Genomic DNA, 26,177 nt, shown 5'->3' on the forward strand with positions numbered 1-26,177 from the left:
ATATTTTAGAGAAAATCGCTTTTTTTTTTTAGAGAAAATTTCAGAGAAAACCAAGCAAACACTGCCATCCCATCAGGCTCAAGCTCTCTTGGCAGGGTCTTGTAAATGCGCCGATTCCCTTCAGAGAGGGTTTCGAGGCAAGACAAAAACCTGTCTGGCGCCCAAGTCAGCAGAAAGCCTTCTCTGTCAGCAGCTCCAGGGATGTTGAAGGTGATGGGGGCCGGGAGAGTCAGACCGGTGACCTAGCAGCGCCGTCGCCATGATAACCACAGCAGGAGGTAGGTGACCGGCGACAGAAGCTTGGGAGAGTGAAGCAAAGACACACCTATTGCGTAAGCGTCCAAACCCCCTCGCTCCCAGGGACGCGCAGGCGCAACGCTGCTCCACGCTCCGGGGGTTGAGCCCCTCACTTTGTCGTCACAGGGCAGATGGTCAGGGTGCGTCCGCCTTTTCCCTCCCCCCTCCATCCTCCTCCCTTTTTCCCCTCCCCTAGTCCTCAGTCTTCTCCCTCCTTCCTCTCTCCCTCCCTCTGGCGTCCCCAGCCGACACCCGCTTCCGGTCGGCGGCGGTCTGCGGAAGGGTGTCCCGCCTCTTCCGCCTTTACAGCGGAGGTGGCGGCGGCGGCGGCGCCTGCGCGTCTTCTGTCAGGGTCAGCAGGCGGGTCCCCTGGGTGGTCCACCTGCGCGTCGCGGAGCCGCGCCGTGGGGGTCGATGGCGATGAACTATAACGCGAAGGATGAAGTGGATGGTGGACCCCAGTGTCCTCCCGGGGGCCCCGCTAAGAACCGGAGACCGGATAACACGGCCTTCAAACAGCAACGGTTGCCGGCTTGGCAGCCCATCCTCACGGCTGGCACGGTGCTCCCTACCTTCTTCATCATCGGCCTCATCTTCATCCCCATTGGCATCGGCATCTTCGTCACCTCCAACAACATCCGCGAGATCGAGGTGAGGGGTGGGAGCGGCCGTGGGAGTTGGCGCTGCCCGGGAACGGGGTCCTCCCGGTCTGCTCTACTCCAGCCTCAGCTCCCTTGAGGTTGACAGGCTGGCTCTGCCCTCCCCTGCGTCTTCTTCCTCTTCCTCTGTTTCTCCTGTTTCTTTCTGTCTGTTTCCGGAATTTTGCAGTTTTTCTCCCGAGTTTCCTCCTGCGATTTCCAGGGCTTCAGACGGGATGAATGTTTAATGCAGGGGGTGGGTCAGATGAAGAACGTCCCTTTAATGCGCGGTTCGTGTGGTTCTGTGGGGCTTTTTGCCTCCAGCAGAGGTTAAAACACAGTGGGGGAGAAAGAAGTTCTGTGTAGATGTAACTCCAGGAGAATTGACTTGGTCAGAGTGTCGTTACCCGTGTTGGGGATTACAGAGATTAACGCGTTGGCCATTGTTAAGGGAAGGGAGCCAGGGTCATAGAGGTATTGATGGTTTTATGTCAAGAAGTTTCCCAGATCATATAATAGGACACATAACAGAAGTACGTACAGTACCCTTCATTTTGGGCTAGTAAATGCTTTTAGTTGTAAGGCATGATAGAGATAAAAGATAACCAGAATCTCCAGTTCTAGTTTTTACTTTGAGGCTGCGTTTAATAATAATAGAATTTAAATTTTAAAAAGAGAGCCAAAGACTATACACAGAATTAGTTGTACACTATCTACTGAACACTTTACTGATATAAGACATGACAGACTTGGAGAAGCATCTTGACTTCAGAACAGCAATAATAGTATCTTCATCTATTTGTAGTGGTGGAGGTAGGTTGGTACTAGAATGTAAATACTTCGTAGAGATGTCCGGTACTAAAATCTGTACATCCCCATTTTTGGTATACCAGATGGTATTTTTATCTGTTTGGAAGGGCAGGAACTAGTATCAAGTTCTCTTGATTTCTTCTGTTCTATCAGGTTATGCCATTTTTCTAATTTTATTAAATACTTTAAATCTGTGTATGTGATTTAATGGGATTTTCAGAGTAATTTTATTTCAATTACGGAATAGGCGTGAAGATACCTACTTTACGCATAATCTGCGGTGTTAACTTGTAAAAGCAAAATCAATATATCCTTTAATTGTACAATGATCACTTTTAAGTTTATAGTGGTAAGAATATTATCAATAGCATAGTATTTAAATCTTTTGCTAAAAATTCATTTTTGGTTTAATACGTGAAGAAAGTGCCACAGTATGTTTACCCAGCATGTATACTTACTTGTTTTATCATTTTTCTCTCCCTAATAGTCCTGCAAATAGGGTGCTTGTTCACTCAACCACTCTAGGATCACACATGTCAGGATATGAGCAAGACAGTGTAACACAAGGACCTATGGGCTCTAGGTTGGTGTTAGGCAGAGCTGGTGTTAAATTCCAGCTCAGCCACTAACAAGCTCAGTTTATTGGGAAACTTTATCTCTCTAAGCCCAAGTTTTCTCACCTGTAAAATAGGTGAATAATGCCTATCTTATAAAATTTGGGAATCAGTGTTTTTAATTCCCAAATTTTATAAGATAGGCATTATTCACCTATTTTACAGGTCAGGAGATGAGAAATGGAGTCAGAGAGGTTGGTATTTGTTACTAAGCTAACAGAGTATTGTAAAATGGAGGCAGAAACCTAGATGTCTTGATTCCCAGCCTTAATCTTTTACACTATGCTGGAATCATAACTGCGTTGTGCATAGTTAAGTAGAAGAAAATAATTTAACATTAGAAATTGGATCATTTTACTTAAACGTAAGATATTAAGATGGAAATAGCAGTAATTCGGAATTTTATGCTATGGGAATTTAGTAAATTATCAGAACTCAATTTGTTAATATTTACTATACTATGAAGATAAATATTTACTTTAAAACGTTTGGGTTCTGGGGGCGCCTGAGTGGCTCAGTGGGTTAAGGCCTCTGCCTTTGGCTCAGGTCATGATCCCAGGGTCCTGGGATCGAGCCCCACATCGGGCTCTCTGCTCAGCGCGGAGCCTGCTTCCCTTCCTCTCTCTCTGCCTGCCTCTGTGACTACTTGTGATCTCTGTCTGTCAAATAAATAAATAAAATCTACAAAAAAAAAAAAACCACAAAAAAACCTTTAAAACTTTTGGGTTCTGAATTAAGTAAGGTTCTTTACACTAAGTGGTTGTTGAAATGGAAATGTTTTGACTACTTCTCATGTATGTAATTCTGATATCAAAGTGCCTGAGGAGTCTCCTGCACCTTGGTCTAATGGTTAAAAGGGAACTAAGAGTCAAGGCAGTATTGTTGAGGTCTCAGGTCTGTTACTCTAGTTTGTGATTCTTGGTATGTTTTTGAGACTTAGTTTCTTTTTCTTGAAGAATCAAAAAAATTCAGTCTAGATGATCTCTGATATGCTGTTCAGCTCTAAAAATTTATGACTTCCAGCTTTAATGAGGTTTTTAAAAAATGCTGTGTATTCAGATTGGATCACCTTTAGAACCAGAGGAAATTAAAATTAGGAATTTTGTACCAACACTGACAATACAGTTGTATAAACAGAATTGCAATTTTTAAAAATTTGGCTGTTGACTATGCAGAAAATTGGTTCTGGATTAGGTGTGGAATACTGGAGAAACCTGGAGAACTTTCCCAAAATGCACATGCTTCTTTTTGCAAGCTCTCCACCCTCTGTTAGCTACTAGTTTAGGTTAAAATTTTTTGAGGGTTGGGGTGCTGTGGTGGACCAGGTCATGATACCAGGGTCCTGGGATTGAGCCCCCTGTTGGGCTTTCTAAAGCTCAGTGGGGAGTCTGATTCTCCCTCTCCCTTTGACCCTGCTCCCTGCTTGAGCTCTCTTGCTGGCATGCTCTCGCTCTCAAATGAATAAGTAAAAAATCTAAAAATGTATATATATGTTGAGGTTTATTAAAAGTAAGTGGGTAATAACAAGTTCTTTCCAAGTTCTACACTGTAAGTTTCTCACACTTGGCTTATTTTCTCAATTTTGAAAATTTTAGGAACTTTGATTGCTGTATTACATCTAATTATTAGGCAAGAGGAGACTTGTCAAATAAGAATACTTTTGTAATATAGCTTAGAGTGAGTGCTAAGATCAGAAGTCCAGATATTTTAGGCACAAAAAAATCAGTAGGTCTATACCCTAAGGGTATTATTTTAAAAAATTAATCTTGTAAAGCACATTGGACTCTGCTGAAAAAGTTATAAAAAATATATTTTTAATTATAATTCTTATATTTGGCAGTATTATCTCTCCAGCCCCATCCTGTTAAGTCTGTATATCTTGTTTAGTTGGTTTTTAGTTTTTCTACCATCTAATTCAGTGAACTTATTAGAAAACTAAAATTGTTAATTTTATCGTTCATACGAAAATATTTTAAATATTTAATATGTCACTTGACATTAAAGTTTAGTATCTTCATTTATTATTAGCAGCAAGGAATTTCCTTTAATTTGGCAGTTGTAGGAGTCAGGCACATCCTTTTATGACAAAAATAATGATTTTCTAGTCTAGGGCCTCTGTTGGTGAGACTGAGCTATTACCCGAATACAGCTTACTTCAAAAAGCTAATGAGATATTCTTAACTTTTACAAAAGCATTTATCAGTGTGAATTCTTAGAATCGGATGACTACATTTTTCAAAGTAATATCCAGAGTAAATTTAAAAACTAAATATTTACCTTAAATTAATATTGCCAAAAGTGTTCAGCAAACTTTTTCATTAAATTTTAATGGAATAGGACTTCCCTTTCCACCCACAACATGTTTGATAAAGAAATCCCAACTCTCCTCTGCTTTTATCTTACTATGTCATTTACTGCCCTCAATTATTTAATCCTGTTTACTTTCTGTTTTCCTCATTTCCTAGTTATATTCCTATATAACTTAGAATCTTACGTAATAAGGTTTTTAAGAGGATTAGATTTCTTTTCTGCATTTAGCATTATTCTTTGTTTATACTTAGCCTACAGCTAAGAGTCAAGGAAGAATAAATTTTTGGGTAGAAATAATGGTTAAAGATAAGGCATTGTATGTTAAGAAATTTAAAATTTTCCTATTCACATGAATTGCAGTGGCTTAGAAGCTGACTCTTAGAAACTAAGAGTTCTAATTTGTTTGTGTTTTAATTTGTTTCTCAAGCAACTTTGGTACTTAGAGCAAGGCATGACAAAGTAAATATGGCTGGTCCAGACCATTTTGCAAAGCTCAGGAACTGAGACTGCTTCTATAGATGAACATTTGCAGTTGATTTGATGATAGAAAACACTGACTTTGGACCCCAGTTACGTGAAATGTTATACCCGCAAAATAATTTCATTCTTATTAGTAGACGTGTGTTACCAGAAGATTGTATGCTAATGCTAATATATTTTGAATTTCATCAATACAAATTTGTGCAAAGTTGTTTTCTCTTTTTATATAAAGAACCTACATAATATTGTTGGGTCCGTAATTAAAGGAACAAGACTGATACAAAGCGAAGGTCAAGCAAAGCTTTATTTCGCACCAAGCATTGAGAATCAAACCGACCCACTGGGGCTGTCTCTTACAAAGAGGTGACCCTTCCCTGCCTTACAGACTAACTTTTATAGAGCAAAGGCCATGTGGTTGAGCCTGGCCACACGCAGGTGGCCAATGAGATTGCAACACACAGAGAAAGCTGCATGGTCATGCTAGGTCACACACCGGTGGCCAATTGAATTACAATTCACCCCATAGCCTATCACCTTGGTCACAATTGGCGCCCAAAAGGCACCCAAAAGGCGAGGCCCACACTCCTTGGTAGCTAGGGAGACTGTATGCACGCTCCACTGTTTGGATGCCACCACCTGGCCGACTCATCCCTGCATCCAGGCTCTGTTATCTCTACCTGACCTGACCCACACTTGTATTTGGGCTCTGTTATCTGGAACTGGTCGACCATATTTTACTGGTTTTCTGGACTTGCTTTTAAGTAGGTTCCGGGGTGCGGGGGGATGCAGGGGCAGGGTCAGTTTAAGTTTGCGTAAACAGCAAAATCACCGTTTAACCGGATAGAATCGCTCTGGCTAAATAGGCCCTTACAATATCCTCGACTTTGCTTCTTGGTTTGCAAAGCCTAGAGTGTTTACTTTCTGGCCCTTTACAGAAAAGAATTTCCTGCCCTTGAGTTAGAGTTTTAAAGAAACATACTGGCAAATTTAGCATTTGTTACAAAAATAGCAATTTTTAACTTAAACTTTATAATTCTCAATAATCTTTCAAGGTAGGTGTAATGATCTCTGATAATTGCTTGTGTTCAGCCTTCTTTGTACACATTTCATAGATAAAAAAGGCCTTAGCTAAACATATTAATCTTGGTTCAGGTGATACCATTCTTCATTTCTTTACACAGTCAGATAAAGTTCAAGAAACCTTTAAAAAATTGCTTTTGAGATTTTTACTTTGGAGAAAGAATTCCAGATAAATTCTTTAGTGTGGAAGTATTAGTTCAAAGGGGTACTTAAAAAGCCATTTTATTTATTTATTTGTTTGTTTGTTTGTTTAAGAGAGAGAGAGAAAGGGAATAATTTTTTTTTTAAGATTTTTTTTTTTTTAATTTATTTGACAGACAGAGATCACAAGTAGGCAGAGAGGCAGGCAGAGAGAGAGAGAGAGAGAGAGAGAGGAGGAAGTAGGCTCCCAGCTTAGCAAAGAGCCCGATGTGGGGCTTGATCCCAGGACCCTGGGATTGTGACCTGAGCCAAAGGCAGAGGCTTTAACCCACTGAGCCACCCAGGCGCCCCTAAAATGCCATTTTTAGAGCTTAATCTAATTAATACTTACTGTGATTTACCTTATTACTCAGCATTTTGTTGGGTGACCTGTTTAGGTCTTATATTGATTTCCTTTAAGGCAGATTTACATTCAAAAATGGAAATTTTCCAGTCCTCCTTATACAGTGTGAAAACTGTATGTCCTTCAAATTCCTCCTTTCCCAGCTTATTAAATTCAGTTTGGTTCTGAGGAATAGGATATATTTTTAGAGTTACTAAGGAGAAAGGACAGTTTTATTTAGAGGAACAATTATAGTGGTAGCAAAACAAAGTTGAGAAATATTATGATAACCTTTAAACTAATCTAGTCATCTACATCTGTTCTGTTTTAGCTCTGGTTCTTTGTGTTTTGTATTTAAGCTAATGGGCATGTGTACAGTTTACCATTGTATTCTGTATTATGCTTTGTATGCTTTTGACATTTAATAAGCACTACTTTTTAAAATTGAGTGAACTCTAGTTCCTCTTCCCTCTGGTAACTTCTTTCTTTCTAGGATAAGTTATGGACTGTTGTCTTCAGTATGAACTTTTCCCCCCTACCTTTACTGAAATATATAATTAACAAATAAAAATTGTATATTTTAAGGTCTTCAGTGTATGATGGTTTGATATATGTATGTATGCATTGTGAAATGATCACCATAATCAAGCTGTTTAACACATCCATCACCTACCACAGTTAACTTTTTTAAAAAGATTTATTTGGTGTAAACACTTCAGTGAGAATACTTAAGGTCCACTCTTAACAAAAAGATAGAGATAACAAGTGCTGGTGAAGGTGTAGACAAAAGGGAACTCCAGTGGAATATAAATCGGTACAACCCTTATGGAAGAGCATCAGAAAATTTACAAAGGAACTACCATATGCTCCCACAGTCCCACTACTGGGTATATATCCAAAGGAAATGAAGTTAGTATCTGAAAGGGTTATCTGCACTCCCATGTTCACAAATCTTGTGTTTATATCCAGTAGATTTTATTACAATCTGGACATTAGGTCAGGCTACCCTTGAATTTTATTTTTTATTTATTTATTTTTTTTTTTTTAAAGATTTTATTTAGCCATTCGATAGAGATCACAAGTAGGCAGAGAGGCAGGCAGAGAGAGAGGAGGAAGCAGGCTCCCTGCTGAGCAGAGAGCCCGATGCGGGACTCGATCCCAGGACCCTGAGATCATGACCTGAGCCGAAGGCAGCGGCTTAACCCACTGAGCCACCCAGGCGCCCTTCCCTTGAATTTTAGCTGATAAAGGATTTAGTGGGTTTTGGTGGTAAAAACTCATAGACTGAGTTAAAATTTTCAAGAGTTTTAATTGATATTTTGCACACTCTGTATGCAAAGTGCTGCTGTGGACATAGTGAACATTAGAAAAATGGGAACGGAGCCTCTTTAAATTTTTTTTTTTCCTTAAGCAGAGAGTAGTCTTTCTTAAGGACCCTAGAATCTTTAGGGGGATATGAGATTATACATCTAAAAGGAAAACAAAGCCTTGCTAGGTGAGTGGCACAAGCAGAACATGCCTTAATAGTTCAAAGGAAGATAAGATTACATCTGTCTTTAATAACCACGGGAGGCTTTGTGGTGGAAGTGGGCTTTGAACTGGAACTGGAAGGATAAATAACACTTCTAAATGGGAAGTTGGAGGCATTCCGAGAAAGGAGATTAATATGAGGAAAGGTATAGTGACAGAAAATCAAAAGGTGTATAGAGAATATAGGAGTAAGGGCAAATAAGCCAGTGCCAGATTGTGGATAGACTTTGAGTATTTGATAATGAGTATGTAAACTAGGGAAGTGACATGATTGATACAGTGTGTATCTGTTAGGATCGGGTTCAACCATGAGGAATTAATATTTTCCTTCTCATGTAAAAATCCCTTAGAAACACAGTCTCTGGCTAGGGTGGAGGTACTGTTTTACTAGGTCTAGTTTACTGCTCTGTCATTGGTAGGGATTGAAACTGACGCTAACAGTCCAGAATGAAGGATAGAGCTCTGTTGTCACATCCTTTTCCAGGCCGCAGTTTGAAAGAAGAGATAAAGAACAAAGGGGTAGGCCTTTTAAAGATGGTTTGAGGAAGCTGCCTCGTGCTACCTCCACTTACTTAGTAACAAGGACACACTAGCTGTAAGGGCAGCTAGAGGCTAGAAATGTGGCCTTTATTTTGATAACAAGATTCTCAGCTGGTAATTGAGGTTTGTTTGTTTTTTTATGAAGGTTTTTATTTTAATTTCACTGTAGTTAACATACAGTGTTATATTAGTTTCAGGTGTACAGTACAGTGATTCAGCATTCTATACATGACTCAGTGCTCATAGTGATAAGTGTACTCTTTAATCCCCATCCCCTATTGCCCCCATCCCCCTGCCTACCCCCACCTCTGGTGATCATCAGTTTGTTCTCTAAATTAGTAATTGAGTTTTAAGCTATGGAAGAAAGGTAGCACAGAAATTGAGGTTGGAGGATGTTAGGAGTCTCCGCAAAATAAAGCTATATATAGAAAGATTTGTGTGGTGGTAATATATTGACAGGATGGGAGCTAAGTCATCTAGATATAAGGCTAAGAGTTTAGACATGGAAAAATAGATTGCATTTTTATATTGATTATAGTATTGAGTTGAACTTGATTTCACAGTAAAAGGCAGTATGTTTTTTATATGTGAAAAGCAAATCCAATTTTATTACTTTGCTGATAAGTTTTTTAAAAAAATAAGTTGATAGGAATTTTGAATATCATCACCTTCCTCTTATTTTCTTCAGTCGCTTTTCTTTCTCTGTTCAGCATATAAGTGTTCCAATTTTACCTCTTAAAAAAATGAGAAGTTCTATCTTAATTCTGTTTAGTAATAAAAATATTAACAATTTGCCTTTGAGATTTTACTGTGCTAAGGTTTTTACATACATATGTCATTTGATTCATTTGGTATAATGACACAATGGTAATGTTGTTATTATACCTTTTTTGTTTGTTTGTTTTGGGAGAGGCATTAAATCTGAGATTAAGTCGTTTCTTAGTCACATAGCTAGAATTCACATCCTAGCACTCTTACCTCTTGTTTTGATTCTTGTAGGTGCTGGTCCGTATTCTCTTTTTCCAGTCTATGTGAAAAGAAGGGCCATACTTATTGATAATGTATTCTTACCTTTCATTGACTTGCTCTTTAATTCACTATATCTGAAGTATGTTGGATAGTGAAAAGTGCCATGAAGAAAAATGAAGGGAAGGGAATATGAACGGTTGACAGTTTTAAATAAAATAGGAAGGCTTCAGTAAAGTGGTACTTGAATAAAGATCTAAAAGAAGTCAGGGAATGAGCCATATTGGTAACTGAGGGAAGAATGTACCAGGCAGAAGAAAGAATAAGAGCAAAAGTCCTGAAGAGTGTATTTATTAGGATGTTTGAGGAACAACAGAGGCTGGTGTGGCTGGAATAGAGTGAGAAGTGGAGAAGAATAGAAGAAATGAGGTTAGAGTGGTAAAGTATCAGGCTGCACAGCACATGGGCCACTGTAAGGATTTTGGAAGCCACCGAAAATGTTCACACACATAGGTGACATGATTTTACTTGGAGTTAAAAGAGTCACTCTGGGGCGCCTGGGTGGCTCAGTGGGTTAAGCCACTGCCTTCAGCTCAGGTCATGATCTCAGGGTCCTGGGATCGAGTCCTACATCAGGCTCTCTGCTCGGCAGGGAGCCTGCTTCCCTCTCTCTCTCTCTGCCTGCCTCAGCGTCTACTTGTGATTTCTGTCAAATAAATAAATAAAATCTTTAAAAAAAAAAAAGTCACTCTGGCCACGATAAGGAGAATATTACCTGGAGGATAAAAGTAGAAGCAAGTATGGGGAAGCAAGAATGCCCTGTCTTCTTCAAAGTGTCTAGCTAGCTGGGCTAAGAATTAAATTGACATGAGATGGATTAATAGGAGAAAATCAAATTTAATAGTGTACATATGGGGAGTCCACACAGACATGGAAATTCCAAAACCAGGCAAAATTAGGTTTATATGTCATAATGAACTAAGGAGAAGGGTAGGGGTCTGTTACTTCAAAGGGAAGGAATGTAGTTCACAGGAAGATCTGTAATTGCTTGGTAAACAAACGTTTGCTGGGCCACTCAGAAACCATGGGACATAGAAGACTGATCAAACAGGCTTGGCTCGCTAGGTTCTTCCCTGTTGACCCTATGTAGTTCATTGTATAATATAGTTATCTTAGGTGATAGCTCTGTTCCTGGAGCAGGTCCTCTAAATTATTTTTAGGCAGTTGTAGGGGGAGGTAAAACCTTTTTCTGAATCTGCTGAATTTTGATGGCTTTTTAACTTAAATGACCCTTATTACCACTGGCCCATCTTGGAGCAGCTTGCCCTTCCTTGGTCCTACGCAGGGAAACCAGATAAAGGTCTGCCGCCATAATTCAAGCAGGAGATTAGGGGGCTACAGTAGAATGGTTGCAGTAAAAAGCATTTAGATTTAGAATATGTTATGACATAGATATCATGTATAAAATTTATTCTTTTGTTTAGTTACTGTATTTTGAGTTGTTAAAACATAGGCAAATGTTGGATTAATGAATTTTTTTAATAAAAAATATATTATGAACATAGAGCTAATGGAATTTTCTCAGGTAGTAAATATGCTGGGGGGTGAAAGAAATTGTAGAATAAAAGATAAGATATTTTGACCTACATTGGAAGGATGGAGTTATAGTTTATTGAGATGGGGGAAGGCTGGAGAAGTGTTTTAGTATAGTTTTAGGGGCTTTTGGAGGGTGACTTGTTAGAATGAGATGACTTTTAGACATTCAAATTGGAAATAATGAGTAGGCAATTGAATATATGAGTCTGGGGGAAGGTAGAGACTTGGGTTGTAAATTTTGAGGGTTAATCAGCATAGATGATTTATAAAGACATAAAGTGGAATGAAGTCAAGAGAGTGGTTACAGGTCAGAGAAAAGTGAGAGCATCTAGACAGCCCAGTCACTCCAGTGTTTGTGGAGGCTGGGGAGAGGAGGAGGAACAGCAAAGGAGATTAGAAAGGAGCAGCCAGTTAGGTGGGAGAAAAACAAGGTAAACTCGGTGTCCTGGAAACCAGTTTTAGGAAAAAGCCTGTGAACAATTATGCCCAGTGTTCCTGCTTATTAGAGTTCATATAAAGGGAGGACTGAGAGCTGACCTTGGAATTACATGATGCATTTCATAATAGAAGAAGCAGTGATGAACCTGTCCTACAGTGAGTACCGTCACCATCCACATGTGCTGTTTTTCTTTTTTTTTTTTAAGATTTTATTTATTTATTTGACAGAGATTACAAGTAGGCAGAGAGGCAAGCAGAGAGAGAGGAAGGGAAGCAGGCTCCCTGCTGAGCAAAGAACCCAGAACCCTGAGATCATGACCTGAGCCCAAGGCAGAGGCTTTAACCCACTGAGCCACCCAGGCGCCCCACATCCACATGGCTTTTCACATCAGAAATCCTGGAATTCAAACTAAACTTGATTATCATTATCCTATCTCTAGGCACTAAGTTCTGTGATTTTCTTGCTTAAAATTTCTCACTTAAAATTTTTCCTGTGGCTTCTACTATTCAGGCTTATGTTCAAATCCCTTAACGTGGAATGTATTTTTCTTCAAGGTAGGCTACTTTTCTGCTTCTTTAGCCTTACCTCCTACCACTCCCTTACTGTTTGCTCTAGCCATAGAAAACTACTATAGTGGGGCGCCTGGGTGGCTCAGTGGGTTAAGCCGCTGCCTTCGGCTCAGGTCATGATCTCAGGGTCCTGGAATCGAGTCCCGCATCGGGCTCTCGGCTCAGCAGGGAGCCTGCTTCCTCCTCTCTCTCTGCCTGCCTCTCTGCCTACTTGTAATCTCTCTCTGTCGAATAAATAAATAAAATCTTAAAAAAAATAAAAATAAAAAAAAGAAAACTACTATAGTTTCTGGAATGTGGCATGCTGCCAGATCTACCTAAATTGTCCGTCCTTTTCTTATTCTTCCATTTGTTTCAAATTTCATTCCTGTCAACACTATGGAAAATGTTCCCTGATTCCTCCCTTTCCCCACCTGATATAAGTGCTTCTCTGGTCCCATAAGTACTAGCTTATGGCTTTTTATAACATTATCAAATTATATCTGGTAATTATTAACATGATTTTACTTTCACTAGCCTGTAAATTCTTTTGTAGTACGAACAATGTGTTTTTCCATTATGTATTCCTATCCTATAGCACAATATTTGGCATTTAATAGGGGATAAGATGTTTTAATGAACAAATTAACTAAATTGAATGAGTACAATCAAGAAATTTTAAAACAGTTTACTGAGTTTATTGATCATCTGAATGGTATTGTCTCAAGGAGTTACTGAAATTAGCCAAGGAAAGTGTTACAGAGTACAAGATGAAACTTGTATTAATATGATAGCCACCCATGTCTATAGGTAAAACAAATTTGCCAGTTGAACAGTCATCTAGAGAATGTTGAAAATTCAGCAAACAGGTTAATTGGCAAATGTTGCAGCAAAGGAGGGGGGAGTACATGATTTTAAAAATGGCATGAAATACATCCCCTTCTCCTATACACAAACACAGGCTTTTTTTGAGGTTTATTATTTATTTTATTTTAAAAAAAGATTTTATTTATTTGACAGACAGAGACACAGCGAGAGAGGGAGCACAAGCAGGTGTAGTGGGAGTGGGAGAGGAAGAAGCAGGCTTCCTGCTGAGCAGGGAGCCCAACATGGGGCTTGATCCTAGGATTCTGGGATCATGACCTGAGCCGAAGGCAGACACTTAACAAATGAGCCACCCAGGTGCCCCTTTTTGAGGTTTATTTTAAAAAGAAGTAGGAGCGCCTGGGTGTCTCAGTGGGTTAAAGTCTCTGCCTTCGGCTTAGGTCATGGTCTTAGGGTCCTGGAATTGAGCGCCCCCCCCCCCCCCACATCTGACTCTGCTCAGCGGGGAGCCTGCTTCCACCTCTCTCTCTCTCTGCCTGCCTCCCTGCCTACTTGTGACCTCTGCCCGTCAAATAAATAAATAAATAAAATCTTTAAAAAGAAAAAAAGAAGTGCTGTTGTATACATATTAGTTCTGAAAAATTGGAAGCCATAGATCGGCCAACCATCAGATACATAGATTTGTAGTTTAATTTCTAAAATTAAATGAAACTTATTTAAGAATGATTATAAGATTATAGCATCTAATAGCATTGTTCATCAATATACTAAGCTGGCTATTGTTCTAAGTTCTCAGGTCTCAGATTATATATGATTATGTTTAGTTTTGAAAAAGTTTTTTTAACTTATTTTTAAAAAATATATAATGTACTTTTCCTCCTCCTTTTAAAAATATTAGAATGAGGTCTCAAAGTTTGATCTGTAGTGCAAGCAATGAGAGTCAAATTCAGGGATACTAATTATATTGCTAAGGAAGAATTAGCAGAACTCGGAGGCCAATGCCAAAGTTGATGTTGAGATTTTGAACTTGGATGCTGTGATACTGTAGCCAGGACACAGAGGTGCAAGAGCACCTGGCTCCCGGGGGTCCCAAATATATCAGATTAGGCCAGTTGCCACTGACAAAATCCAAAGACAGAAAGAGGAGTAGTGGTGAAACAAGAAGAGAATTTATTTCAGTGTGGCCAACACGGGAAGGTAGTGGACTAGTTTCCCAAAGGCTGTCTCCAAAGTGTTGAAAATACTTCTAGGTTTATATAAGGAAAATGTGGGACAAAGTTCACTGGGTACACACAGGTGGGCAGTAAAGGTCAGGTGAGTCATTGTCTTGGGGGTCAGCCATGCTCATTTTGCTGGCTCAGGGTAGTCTTTAATGCTGAGGGGGTAATTTTGGTCCCCAGTCATGGGGATACTTTGCCTGTAGGATCTTTTGCTTGAGTTAATCAATAAGCTGGAAAGAATCAGTTAGAAAATACAGACTGAAGTCAAAATGGAGGTAGTTGAAATAAGTCCTCTTTTAGTACCGTTTAAGGTATCAAAAGACAACCACTGACTGGGTGTGAGATCAGGGATTCAATGACCTATCATTACTGATTTTTTTTAAAGTCAAGTTTTTAGTGAAGCACAACCAAAAAGGATTAAAAAATCACATACATATAGCTTAATTTTGAAAAGATCACCATAGATTTGAAATAGAGATGGTAAGAGTTCAATTAGGAGGTAAGAAACTCAACCAAGTGAATACATCTAGGAATTAAAAATTGGACTAGGTGGTGGAGATAAGACCAGTCACAATTTAGAAAGGGCGGTATAATGGATGCCACGTGGTATAAGACAGCATTGCCAGGAAGGAGCACTGGAGACAAAGGTAAAAGCCACTAATATTTGAACATCTGTTGGACTATACAAAAACAACATTTTGTATAGAAATGACCATGTATTCCTCCAAATAGAAAGCTCTGCTTTACTCATTGATTTATCTGTTCCTTTGACCTACCCTGTTATATAGTTTGGATCATAATTAGCAAAGCCCTTTTCATCATTTCTATCCTAGGCAGTTTTTATAACTTGATAACCTTAGTAAGACTTTTAAGGAATTTTATGTTAGAGTTTGTTTTTTTGTGTGTAGAAATGGGTTAAATGTCATATATAAAACTTTGTATGAAAATTTATATTATAAAATTACATTTCAAATACTAAAAATTAAGATAGTCCTGGGATGATATTGTCAGGGAGGAAGAATATCTGGTACCCTTTAAGATCCTTCTAGGTGGACTAAGAATCAAATTGACATGAGACAGATTAACAGGAGAAAATCAAATTTGGTAATCCATGTACAGAAAACCCACACAGACCTGGAAATCCCAGGCAGTCAGGCAACGTTGCGCTTATATATGAGCTAAGGAGAGGAGTAGGGGTCTGAGGATACAAGAGAAAAATACCATTAGCAGGAAGGTAAAAGGAGGTATTTATAATTTTTTTTTTTTTAATTTGACAGACAGAGATCACAAGCAGGCAGAGAGGCAGGCAGAGAGAGAGGAGGAAGCAGGCTCCCCGCTGAGCAGTGAGCCAGGACCCTGGGATCACGACCTAAGCTGAAGGCAGAGGCTTTAACCCACTGAGCCACCCAGGTGCCCCAAAAGGAGGTATTTAGAAAGCAAAGGTTGCGTTGTTATGTAGATAAGTTTCTTTGGTAAAGAAGAATCTCTCTGAATAGCTTTCTTCCTGGTAAAAGCAGGCAATTGAGGGGAAAGTGAAGAGCTTTTCCTCAGTCTGCTGGGTTTTGATTACTTTTAGCTCAAAATAACGTTAATGCCTAAGTGGCCCATCTTGGAGCTGCCTGCCTTTGACCTCAGCAATACCTACTAATCACAACAAAATTTTAAAAGACTTTACTTATTTGACACAGAGAGGAGAGAACACACGTAGGCAGAGATGCAGGCAGAGGGAGGGAGAAGCAGGCTACCAGCTGAGCAGGGAGCCCGTTGAGGTGCTGGATCTCAGGGCCCTGGGATCATGACCAGAGCTGAAGGCAAACGCTTAACAGACTGAGCCACCCCAACAAAATCGTTTTCAATCTGTCTTTAAGTTGAAAAATATGAAGACTTTGTACTGTTTAAAACATCAGAATACTCACAATTGACACCAATTTTATTCTTTATTTAAAAGATTTTATTTTATTTGAGAGAGCAAGCAAGGGAGGAGCAGAGAGAAAGGGTGGGCTCCTAGCCAATATGACTGGTGTCCTTATAAGAAGAGATAGACAACAGATGCAGAGGGAAGGTGATGTGAAGACAGACACATAGGGAAAAGGCAGTAATAGAGGCAGAGGTGGAGTGATGCAGCTGCAAGCCAGAGAACACCAAGAATTGGTAGCCACTACCAGAAGCTACAAGGAGGCAAGGAAGGAGTCTCCCCAGAGTCCCAGAGGGAGTAGAGCCCTGCTGACACCTAAAATTCAGACTTCTAGCTTCCAGAATTATGAGAGAATAAGTTACACTTTGTTGAAAGACACCCAGTTTGTGGCAGTTAGTTACAGCAGCCCCAGTCACATACCATAGTCACATACCAACCTTTTTGGTTTGGTGCAGTTACTTAACCTTGGAATTTCGATTTCCTCTCTGTAAAAGGTTAAGAGCAGTTCTGGCATGAAGAAGACAGTTGGGAAATAAGAGCTAGTTTTGCTATTGCTGTCCTTTCTTTAAAGATAATTTATATTATTACCTAATTCATAAATTTATCATCTCACGTATGAGATTGAAACTGATTGAATTAGAAGTAAAATCCTTGGGGTGCTTGGATGGCTCAGTTGATTGAGCTGTTGACTTTGGCTCAGGTTATGATCTCAGGGTCCTGGGATGAGCCCTTTGTAGTTTTTAGGTTCTCGGTCAGTTGGGGAATCCACTTGTCCCTCTCCTTTTGCGCCTACCCCTATTTGTGCTTTCTCTATCCAGTAATTTAAAAAATTTATTTTTTTAAGAGTAAAATCCTTGTTTATTGTTCCCACTCAGATTCCCTAATTTATAGAAACATACAGCAGCTTTCATATGACCCATAGAGTTTGATTTGGATAAAACAGATTACATTTGTTCTGTAGCTATAAGTTTAGAATTAAGCTTTTGATTTTTTAAAAAATAATCTTCAAAAAAGATTAAAATAGTGACTGAATCTAAAAAAAGTTCAATTGCTTTTAAGAGGCTATGAATAATTTAAATATGGCTGTTTATTTCTTCCTTTCACTCTGTTTATCTGACGAGCATTTTTGAGAGGAATTTTTCTACAGTGATGTATTACCTGTTAATAAAAAAATTAATGTTTTAAAAACTTTAAATTATATTATCGGTCCTCTAGGATACCCTGCTGCCTTATTTGTTGTACCTCTGTTACTTCTCTCACTCACAATCAGTACCTACCTTCTTTCCTACTACTGTGAAAAGAACATAGATTTTGGAGCAAAGCAAAGCTGGGTTCAAATTCTTGCTCATAATTACTAACAGGGTAATTTTGAGAAAATTACTAAACTTCCCTAAATAGGAGTCTTCTAGGTCAAAATAAGGAAAACAAAAACAAACTTTGCAGGACTATTGTACTTTTTAATGAGATGATGTATATTAAGTGCTTATTGTGTCTGGCACTTAGTGTATTTTAATAAACAGTAATTAGTAAAACACAGAGTATCCTTATGGCTCCAGTTTACCTTCCTTAAACTGAAAAACTGTCCATAAATCTGAAGTGTTTATGTTCATTGTCCTGAGATATACCTGTGCCCTCTATCTTCTTGCTTCTCTAATGTCCCCTCTTTCACTTGTACACATCTTTCTTCTTTTTCCTTTTTTTTTTTTTTTTTCTTTAATGGCTCAGTTCAGAGCCTCCTCTTCTCAGTAAAAAATTATTGGTTCACCTTGTACTTACGGTTGGTCCTCTTTACCATTCAGTTTGGCATTTAGCAATTGTAGTCGTTTTCTTTGTATTCATGTGATACCTTTGATAAAGTAGTCTTCTACAGGGCAGAGGAGACTGATGATTCTTTGGAAAAAGCAGTTCAGTAGAAGAAACTTGGGTTTGGGGTTAGAAATCCTTGGTTTTAGCCTAGTGCAAGCTAATGCTATTTGTATGAGCTTGGGCAGGTTTCTGTGTACAGTGTGTACAGTGTAAATAACAATATAGGATTTTGGTGGGAACCAGATGAAATACAGTATGTGTATAATAGGAATGTGTAAACAAGGTTGAAGTTTAGGTATGATTGCTTTTGTATCTTATTTTGGACCATATGTTATGCCTTGAATGTAGTAAGGCTTAATATGTTCATGATAATGATTTTTTAAAAATTCCTTTCAGATTTTCCTGAAATCAAAAGACATACCAATATTTTGTACATTTTGAAAATTATGTCAAAAGATTGTAATGAAAATGTTATAGCTATCTCCCCTTATTCTCGGTTCCAATAAAATGTTCAGTTTTAATATACTGTAGTATAATTTATTATATTTTACATTCCATCATATTAATTCATTATTTTTGTTCAAATAAATAATATATGTCCTTGCATAATTAATGATCTTTCTTTCCTACTTTGCCCTAGAAACTAATTTGAAAGAGAGTGATTTGAGAGGGGTTTGTTCAAAGGCATACAATAGGGTAATAGGCACAGCTGGCCACTTTTTTTTTTTTAATTCTTAAATTAGTCTTTTTTAAAAAATTTTATTTATTTATTTGATAGGCAGATCACAAGTAGGCAGAGAGGCAGGCAGAGAGAGAGGGAGAAGCAGGCTCCCTGCCGAGCAGAGAGCCTGATGCAGGACTCCATCCCAGGACCCTGAGATCATGACCTGAGCCGAAGGCAGTGGCTTAACCCACTGAGCCACCCAGGCACCCATAAATCCTTAAATTAGTCTTAAGAAAGACTCAAAAGAAAGAAATGTGTGGAGATTTTTAAAAAATAAAAACTGAAAAAAATTACTATAGTTTAATATAGATTTTAAAATATAGTTCTCCCTTCTAAGTGGTCTCCTCTTTCATCTCTTCAGAATCATAAAAGTTGGGTTTTAAGTGGGATATTATGTATGGATAGGCCCTGAGTGGAAAGTTGTGGCTCAACAGGTATAGTATAAATTACATATGCTTTGCCTCTCTTCATTTAGGGGACCTGTGTTTTTAGATTGTTTTAGTTTTGTGCCTAACTTCTCCTAGATATTTGGGGTGAATAAAAATTTTCTGTAAACAAAGTTTTATTAATAAACAAATATGCTTTGGTGGAGAACATTTCATTATTGGAATTTGACAAAACCAGGATTTATTAAACAGTTTTGTAGTTTTTGAGAAGCAGATGTTGGGGTGCCTTGATAGCTCAGTGAGTTAAGTGTCAGACTCTTGAATTTGGCTCAGATCATGATCTCAGGGTCCTATAATGAGCCGTGTGTCTAGCCTGTGCTCAGTGGGGCCTCTGCTGGTCTCCCTCTCCCTCTCTCCCTCCCCACACTTGCACATGCTCGTGCTCTCCTTCTCTCTGACTTAAAAAAATCTTTTTAAAAAAGCAATCAGATGTTGCAGTTAGTTGCTGACTCTATTTTCTATAGACCGATTTTAACCTTTTTTTTTTCAATGTAAGAAAATACTGAGCATATATAAAGTTTAAAATGTTGTTTTAGAAATAAAAATTAAATGGCTAATCTTTGTACTTTATTAAAGTAAATAAAAGACTTTATCATAAAATTATTATTTATCGAAAGAGTGAGAAAACAAGCCACTGAGTAGGAAAAAACATTTTTTTAAAGGACTGTTAAAGGACTATTATCCAAAATATGCAAGGAACTATTAATACTCAGCAATAAGAAAATGAAAAACCCAGTTAAAAATTGGGCAAAAGGGGCACCTGGGTGGCTCAGTGGGTTAAGCCGCTGCCTTCGGCTCAGGTCATGATCTCAGGGTCCTGGGATCGAGTCCCGCATCGGGCTCTCTGCTCAGCAGGGAGCCTGCTTCCTTCTCTCTCTCTCTGCCTACCTCTCAGTATACTTGTGATTTCTCTCTGTCAAATAAATAAATAAAATCTTTAAAAAAAAAAAAAATTGGGCAAAAGACCTTAAGAGATATCTCACCCAAGAAAATATACAATATCTTAGTTTCGGCTCTTATAACAAAAGACCATAGACTAGGTGGCTTATAAACAATAGATAGTCATTTCTTACAGTCTTTAAAGCAAAGAAGTCCAAGATCAGGTGCTGGTAGATTGATTTCCTGTGAGAACCCTCATCTTAGCTTGCAGGAGGTCACCTTCTTGCTATGTCCTTACCATGGCAGAAAGAGAGCTCTGGTCTCTCTTCCTCTTTTTATTAAGGACACCAGTCCTGTCATAGGGACCCCACCGTTATGACCTCATCTAAGCCTAATTACCTCCCAAAGGCCCACCTCCAAATGCTATCATATTGGGGGTTAGGGTTGCAACATACAAATTTGGGGAGGGCACATTTAGTCCATACATTCTACCCTTCTTCTCCTCAAATTCATGTCCTTCTTGCATGCAGAATATACTTCAATTTCATCCCAGTATACCCCGAAGTCTCAACTCAATCCAGCACCAACTCTAAGGTCTCATCTAAATATCAGTTAAATCAGATATGGGTGGCACTTGAGGTATGTTCATCCTGAGACAAAATGTCTTTCCATCTGTGAACCTATTTAACCAGATAAGTTATGTGCTTCTAAAATACAGTGGGAGGAACTGACAGATCATAGACATTCCCATTTGGAAGGGGAGAAAATTAGAGGAAAAAAGGGGTGACAGGTTCTAAGCAAGTCTTCAAAATCTAGTGAGTAAATACTTTTAGATATTAAGGCTCAAATGTAATTGTCTTCGATCTGAAGCTCTTCTACCTTCAGGACCCACTGGGCCAGGCATTCTTGCCCCAGGGCTCGCTCTTTGCTGCTGCTATTACCCTTACCCTTAATGTCTCTATTTTTAGCATCCATCTCCAGTCTCTTCCAGCCTCTACCACTTACATAGTTCCAAAGCCATTTCTGTCTTTGTAGGTATTTGTTACAGCAACACCCCACTTTTTAGTACTAAACTGTTTTATCTTGGGCTGCTACAAAACAAAACCCAAAACCAAAAACCGAAGGGAAAACACAGACTAGGTGACTTAAATAATAGACATTTATTTCTCATGGTTTTAGAGTCTCGGTAGTCTAAGATCAAGGTATTGGTAGGTTCAGTTCCTGGTGAGGACCCTCTTCCTCACTTGCAGATGCTGCCTTCTCACCTTTTTTCTCACGGGACAGGGAGAGAGAAAGAGAGCTCTGGTCTCTACTCTTAAGGACACTAATCGCATTATGGGGGCTCTACTTTCATGACCTCATCTAAACCTAATTACCTTCCAACAGCCCCACCTCCACATACATCACATGGACAATTAGTGCTGATTTGGGGAGGATACATTTGGTCCCTAATATATAGATGGCAAGTAGTACATGAAAGATGCCTAACATAGATCATTAGGGAATTGTAAATTAAAACAAGATACCACTGTACACCTATTAGAATGGTGAGAATCCAAAAATCTGACAGCAGCAGATGCTGGTGAGGATGTGGAGCAATAGGAACTCGTTCACAGCTGGTGGGAATGCAAAACAATACAGATAGTTTCGCAGCCTCTTAGGTAACTAAGCTTGCTCTTACCATACAATCCAGCATTCCTACTCCTTGTAATTTATTCAGATGGCTGAAAACTTAGGTTCACACAAAACCTGCAGGAGGATGTTTATAGTAGTTTTACTCGTAATTGCCCAAACTTGAAAGCAACCAAGATGTCCGTTAGTAGGTAAATGGATAAATTCAGAAAATGGAATAATGTGTGCAGTGCTAAAAAGAAGAGTGCTATCACGCCATGAAAAGGCATGGAGTAACCTTAAATGCATATTATTAAGTGAAAGAGGCCAATTTGAAAAGGCTATAGACTGTGTGACTCCAGCTGTACAACATTCTGGAAAAGGCAAAACTGTGGAGATAGTAAAAAGATCAGAGGTTGCCAGTAGTTAGGGGAGGGAGGGATAAATAGGTAGAGTACAAAGGATTTTTAAGACCATAAAATATTGATACAATAATGGTATCTATTTAAAAAAAATTCTTATAAAGACTCATATTAGCCATCAGCCAGGTCATCTGATGCCAGCTCCAGTTCAATTCTGACACTAACCACCCTGAAATAGCATCAGACTGCACAGTTGTAAGGGCATGGTTCCCAACGAGAGACTGCCACCACTTTGGACGCCAGCTGCAAATTAGGTCCCCAGGCTACTGACGTTTCTGGTCAACTAGCTGCAAATCCAGGGTCTTCCTAAGACCACCCCTACATACACAAGACTGTCCTTCAGATACCAGTTGCAAGTTTAGAGGTCTCCAGGCCATCTGTACTTATGACCAGTTGGCTATAAATCTGGGATTCTTGTGATCCTTCTCAGTTTCAGTAACTTAACTCAGGGAAGTGCTATACTTAGGATTACAATTTTATTGTAAACAATGTAAATTATGACTAGCTAAATGAAGACAACACATAAATTGAGGTCTGGTAGGGCCCTGAATATAGAATTTTGTGCCCTTTCCCTATAGAATCAGGGCACATCACTCTTCTGGTATATCAGTGGGTTAACCAACCAGGAAGCACCCCTGTGCTTCTGTTTCCAGAGTCGTGGTTTTTTTTTGTTTTGTTTTGTTTTAATTTTTTTACATTTCATGACACAGGCATGATTGATTAAACATTGGCTCTATGTAATTGGACTAAATTTCCAGGCTTTCCCCTCTCCCCAGAGATTGGGCTGAGCCAAAGTCCCTAATCATACATAGTCTTTCTGGTGACTAGCCCCCATCCTGGGCTGTCTCTAGCAGAAACTCTACTGTGTGAGTCATGGGGCTTATCAAAAACAAATACCCCTTGTCATTGGAGAAATCCAAGGGTTTTAGAAGCTCCTTGCTAGGAAACCAGGACAAAGACAAGACAAATTCTTTATTTTACATCAGGTTTTTAAGAAAATGGTAGCTCTTGAGATACCTATTAGTAGTTTTTTTTTAAGATTTTATTTATTTATTTGACAGAGAGAGAGATCACAAGTAGGCAGAGAGCAGGCAGAGAGAGGAGGAAGCAGGCTCCCCGGTGAGCAGAGAGCCCGATGCGGGACTCGATCCCAGGACCCTGAGATCATGACCTGAGCCAAAGGCAGCGGCTTAACCCACTGAGTCACCCAGACGCCCCAGTAGTTTTTTTTTTTTTTTTTTTTTTTTGAAAATATACCATGAAAGCTGAGGTGACTGAAAAGTATTAAAGATTGGAAGACTTAAGAGCAATAACTGATTTACTGATCTCTGTATCAACTTGGTATTTCTTTAAATTTATGTTTATTCATTTATTTTTTAAAGAGTTTATTTATTTATTATTATTGACAGAACACAAGCAGGGGGAACAGAGGGAGAGGGAGAAGCAGGCTCTTTGGGAGCAGATAGCCCAGTGTAGGGCTCAATCCCAGGACCCCTGGATCATGAGCTGAGCCAAAGGTAGATGCCCAACTGACTTGAGCACCCCCCCTCGCACCCCTCACTTGTTATTTTAATTATTTAGGCTTTATATAGCTGTTTAAATCTTTACATATCATGCAGTTAGAATTTTTTATCTGACTTTTTATGCATAAATATATTTCTCCTGGTAAAAAGGAGAGAGGAAATTATTTGGAAAGATGAGCTAGTAGAATAATGTAGGACCCTTTTCAGTTTTTATTATCTTTGATTGTCAAAATAGATAACCGTAAAAACTTTTTTTCCTGGACTATACATTGCTTCATTTGACTCATTTTTTTCTTCTAATAGCAAGTTATTTCACAGTGTATCCACTTTCTCCAAGAAGTGCTTACTTTGTGTTTCTCTTACAGATTGATTATACCGGAACAGACCCTTCTAGTCCCTGCAATAAATGTTTGTCTCCGAATGCGACACCTTGTTACTGTACCATTAACTTCACACTGGAACAGTCATTTGAGGTCTGTATTCCCAATGTATTAGAAAAACCCTGCTTTTAAAAATATTGATGTTTTATTAAAATTTTTTTACTAATTTCATTTTTGTAGCAAAGTCCATATCCTTTTGAGGAACATTGTTTTGTTTGACTCTTGCATTATGCTGTCTGGTAATTAAATATCATGTATTTATTTAAACAGTTTAGTACTTTATAAATTAAATTTAAAGCATTTTATCTTTTCATTGGAAAATTTTATTTTACAAATCAATGTATCATTTATATGAAATAATTTTGCCCACTTTTAATACTAAAGCAAGTTTACTTTGGAAATTTACTAAGTCATTCATTATTCAGTCGTCTTGTTTTTCTATTAGATATGAATTGCCATAAATGCAAACACGTAGTGAAACCTTATTGAGCTTTTATGTCTTGACAGCAATTAGAACACTACTGTGTGTGTGTGTGTGTGTGTGTAGTTATGTATCTTTTGCATTCATACCTGTTACTGGAAATTGAGCTGATGCTAAAGGACATAAGGATTCAGAATAGACATGACAAAACCAGTTTGTGCTTTCCTTTACCTGAAAATTCAGCATAAAAAATTGTTTCATTCTTCAGGAAGCAAAATTAGTTTAATACTTGTCCACTTTTTAGATTTTCTACAATTAAAATTTTCTTAAAAGGCCTGTTTGACTTTTGTGGTCCCCAGCAGGTGGTTGCCATCTAGTAGTTGTAGATGTTTGTGCACCGAAATAAAGGACTAAAACTATCTTAAAAAACATGCAAATAAATTTGGGAGCAGACAGGAATTTGTTTTACTTTGTTTCAGCAGAAATCACATATAAATTTTAAACCTCAAAAATTCAGATTTTTTTCACTGAGATGAAAAAAACTGTAAAGAAGTTCTGCTTTTGTCTGAACAGACAGAATTGAGATGAAACAGACTTGAAAGCTTCAGTTGTTTCTTTCCCCATCCAAAAACACCTATTTTAGAACTTTTTCTGAAAAGCCCATTCTTTTGTGGACCCTGGGTTCCTTCATAAGACCAAACTTTGCATTGGACTGAAAGACTTTTCAGTTATTTTGTCTCAGTATTCACTGAAAGGATTTCTTTTTCAGTTTATAAGTTGAATTTACTGTACTGCTTCTTAATTGAGATTATCTTAAGCATATTCTTTGTGTCTGTGGTATTTTTGATAACCAAAAATAGTTCTTATGTGAACATTTTCTTTCTTTTTTTTTTTAGTATATGTGCTGCCGAAGCGAGCACGTGAACATTTTCTTTCTATCGAAGGGGAAAGTTTTGAATAATTTGACATTTGAAAATAAAATTTTAAATAAGTAATTGTATATGTGAAAATAGCAAATCAAATAAAGCCTACTTAAAATGTTATTTTTAAAATTTATTTATTTATTTATTAAGATTTTATTTATTTATTTGACAGAGAGAGAGAGAGAGAGAAAGATCACAAGTAGGCAGAGAGGCAGGCAGAGAGAGGGGGGAAGCAGGCTCCCTGCCAAGCAGAAAGTCCACGTGGGGCTCAATCCCAGGACTCTGAGATCATGACCTGAGCTGAAGGCAGAGACTTAACCCAGTGAGCCACCCAGGTGCCCCTATTATTTATTTTTTTAAAATATTTTTATTTATTTATTTGACAGAAAGCACATGCAGGGGAAGCAGCAGCAGAGAGAGAGGGAGAAGCAGGCTTCCCGCTAAGCAGGGAGCCGGATGTGGGGCTTGATCCCAGGACCCTGGGATCATGACCTGAGCTGAAGGCAGATGCTTAACAACTGAGCTACACAAGGGGCTCCTATTGAGTTATTTTTGATTATAGACTATAAAAGTAGCAACCAGAAAGGAGAAAAGAGCTTAATGTTTTTGCTACCTCTTAAAACCTTAAGTCATTCAAGATGGTTTTGCGGTACCTTCTAAAGAATTATAGTGTATGTCGGTCACCCTTCTTTCCCAAGTTATTCTAAAGTG

At 38.5% G+C, this 26,177-nt stretch overlaps 1 protein-coding gene across 1 annotated transcript in view; it reads left to right on the plus strand.

The window, feature by feature from the left end:
- The first annotated feature begins 413 nt into the window (after positions 1-413).
- Positions 414-26,177, plus strand: part of TMEM30A (transmembrane protein 30A) — a 38,174-nt gene continuing 12,410 nt past the window's right edge. The window contains 3 exon segments of the mRNA XM_059177259.1: positions 414-599; positions 601-948; positions 24,108-24,215. Coding sequence (XP_059033242.1) covers positions 429-599; positions 601-948; positions 24,108-24,215 — 627 coding nt within the window. The 5' untranslated portion in view covers positions 414-428.

Source organism: Mustela lutreola, chromosome 6 (assembly GCF_030435805.1).
Source record: "Mustela lutreola isolate mMusLut2 chromosome 6, mMusLut2.pri, whole genome shotgun sequence".
Taxonomy (NCBI): domain Eukaryota; kingdom Metazoa; phylum Chordata; class Mammalia; order Carnivora; family Mustelidae; genus Mustela; species Mustela lutreola.